The sequence below is a fragment of the Poromitra crassiceps genome (genome assembly GCF_964638095.1).
Source record: "Poromitra crassiceps genome assembly, chromosome: 10".
Lineage (NCBI taxonomy): Eukaryota > Metazoa > Chordata > Actinopteri > Beryciformes > Melamphaidae > Poromitra > Poromitra crassiceps.
Window position 1 is genome coordinate 45,439,602 of NC_139631.1, and position 2,803 is coordinate 45,442,404.

Genomic DNA, 2,803 nt, shown 5'->3' on the forward strand with positions numbered 1-2,803 from the left:
AGAGAGAGAGAGAGAGAGAGAACGCTTGATCTCTATTACGCACAGGTCTTTGTGCGTCCTGGAGCAGTTGAGCAGAGGAGAGCAGAGAATGTGTCTGCATGTGCCTGTTTGCATCTCCTTCTGATGACTTCAGTTCTCCTCCACTGACTGCTCGCTGCTAAATGCCAGTGCTGCCGCGCTGCTGTTTGGGTTTGGAGCATCGTTTTTTTTTTTTTTACCAGTCCTCTCCCGGTAACCGGTCCTCTCCCGGTAACCGGTCCTCTCCCGGGACATCAGCAATCCTGCGGAGGTTTCTTCACATCTCAAGCCGGACATGTCGGCACAGAAGCCCGCCTTGAAGTCCGGTGGCTCCCCACAGAGCCGCTTTAAGGTAGGGCTGTGTATTAGACTAGGCTAGAATCTGGCAATACAATGTCAGGTTTGGAACCTGACCATAGATTGTAGGTACAGAGGAGCTGTCTGGTGTACTGCCCTGTAGGCCAGTACCAGTGTCATGAATTTGAAGCATGCCGAGATGGGAAGCCAGTGAAGGTCCTGGAAGAGGGGAGTAACACAAGATAATTAGGTTGGTTGAACACCAGATGGGCTGCAGCGTTCTGAATGAGCTGTAGCGGCCAGATGTCAGAGGCAGGTAGCCCGGCCAGAAGAAGCAGTAGTCTAGGCGGAAGATGGCAAGTGCTGGACCAGAAGATGAGAAGCCATGAGATGAGACCACATGGCCAAGAGATCTGATATAGAGAAGGAATAGCAAGGGGCCCAGTACTGAGCTCTGGGGGACACCGGTGGTAAGAGTGCAGGATCTGGATAGGGATCCTCTCCATAAGACCTGGTATGAGTGGTTAGACTGAGATAGGAAGCAAAGCAGGAGTGTGCAGATCCTGAGACATCTAGGTCAGACAGAATGGAGAGAAGGATGTGCTGGTTAACTGTATCAAAAACAGCAGACAGGTCAGACAAGGACAGAGGAGAGGGATGAGGCCTTAGCAGTGTGATGGGCCTCTGTTACTGCAGAAGGTTCAGCAGGGCGTTCTGGGAGAGATAGAGAGAAAGTTGATCGGAAGCTGCTCATTCAAGGGGTTTTAGAAAGCAATGAGAGAAGAGAGACACATCTGGAGTTCTGGATAGCAGTAGGGTCAAGGGAGGGTTTCTTAAGCAGAGGCTTGACTAGCAGCATTTAGAGTAGCCGGAACAAGACCTGAGGACAGAGAGGAATTGATAAGGATAGTGAGGAAGGGAGATATGTCAGTGTAGATGGTTTGGAGAAGAGAGGAAGGGATAGGATCAAGAGGACAGGAGGTGGCTCGGTTAGACCTGACAAGTTTAAGGACTTCTCAGGGGGAGAGGGGAGAGAAGGAAGCAAACCCAGGGACAGGGAGCATAGAAGGAGGTTTGGAGTCAGGAGTACTATTGTTAGTACCTGGAGGATGGAAGGAGGACCTGAAGTAATCCATCTTCTTTGCAAAGAAGGTTATACAATCATCAGCAGAGACGGAGGAGGCAGGGGGAGGGCAGGGAGGTATATCATTTGAGGAGTACTATAAAGAACACACCATGCATAGGATCTGAGTAAAAAAAAGTTCTTATGTTGGAGCGGTATAGAGTCAAATGGCTGAAGATACAACGTTGCTATCTAGGGGGAGTTTCAACACAACACTAAATGAATCACTGCCACATCTTTGCATGTAAACTATTCATTAAACATTCATACAAACAAACATAATATCACCATGCTCAAGTGTATCGATCTTTTCTTCACACCCTTACTTCCAGGTGGATCCCGTCACTGAGGCGGCCTCCAGTGCGTCCCCGGGCCCGGGCGATGGGTCCAAACCCCCGGAGGAGTCCAAAGGCCGGTTCCGGGTGGTGGGCTTCCTGGACCCGGGCGGGCTGGGCAGCGCCATGGACATTGGCCTCCCGCCGGACGTCTACGGGGACACCAAGAGTCAGCCGGACTCGGTCAGTCTCCACTCCACGGGCACGGGCCAGTCACATGTCTCCGAATCCCACTCCAACACCTACTACATGCGGACCTTCGGACACAACACCATCGACGCCGTGCCCAACATAGACTTCTACCGGCAGACCGCTGCCTCCTTCGGGGAGAAGCTGACCAGACCATCGCTGTCGGAGCTGCATGACGAACTCGATAAAGTAACACTCTGTTTTCATTCTGGGGATCATGCCTTACTAAAATGACTATATAAAGCAGTTATTCACAAACAGGGGTACAAGTACCCCTAGGCGTACTTGAGCAGAGCAGCTTGCAGGGGGTACATGGAAAGATTGGGGATTACAATTAAAGTCAGCTGACGATAATTCAATGTTCTAGCCCATCTTCAGCAGCACCATAGCACCAAACACCCTGGATGTCTGGGCATTGAAATGATTTGTATCTATTAATCAGTTGTGTTAGATATTAAATGTTTAATAGAACAAATATAGGATAATCATGGAGACACATGAGTGAACAGTAGGTATTATTGGCATCCGTGAGGGGTACTAACTGGCATGGCAAAACAGCTCAAGGGGTACATAAGACAAAAAAGGATGGGAACCACTGATACTGTATTCACCTTAATAGTAGAAGAGACAGTCTGGCTTGAGAGACTGACACGAAGTATAAACACAATCGGAAGTTCTGATTGTGTTTACACTTCCTGTGACTCATAAACCTAGTCTGACTCATAATGTGAGTCAAACTAGGTTTGACCAGGTGAGTCAGACTAGTTTGAGCAGGTAAAAGAGCCGGCGTTTTGAACAGGAAGTCGTGACACAATGGGTCAAGTGGGCGGGGCTACATAAG

At 49.4% G+C, this 2,803-nt stretch overlaps 1 protein-coding gene across 1 annotated transcript in view; it reads left to right on the top strand.

The window, feature by feature from the left end:
* Positions 1-313: 313 nt before the first annotated feature.
* Positions 314-2,803, top strand: part of LOC310784099 (solute carrier family 12 member 2) — a gene marked incomplete at both ends in the record, with an annotated part of 45,071 nt that continues 42,581 nt past the window's right edge. The window contains 2 exons of the mRNA XM_083645075.1: positions 314-370; positions 1,771-2,151. Of these exons, the coding sequence (XP_083501201.1) occupies positions 314-370; positions 1,771-2,151 (438 nt within the window). The remainder of the gene's footprint in view (positions 371-1,770; positions 2,152-2,803) is intronic.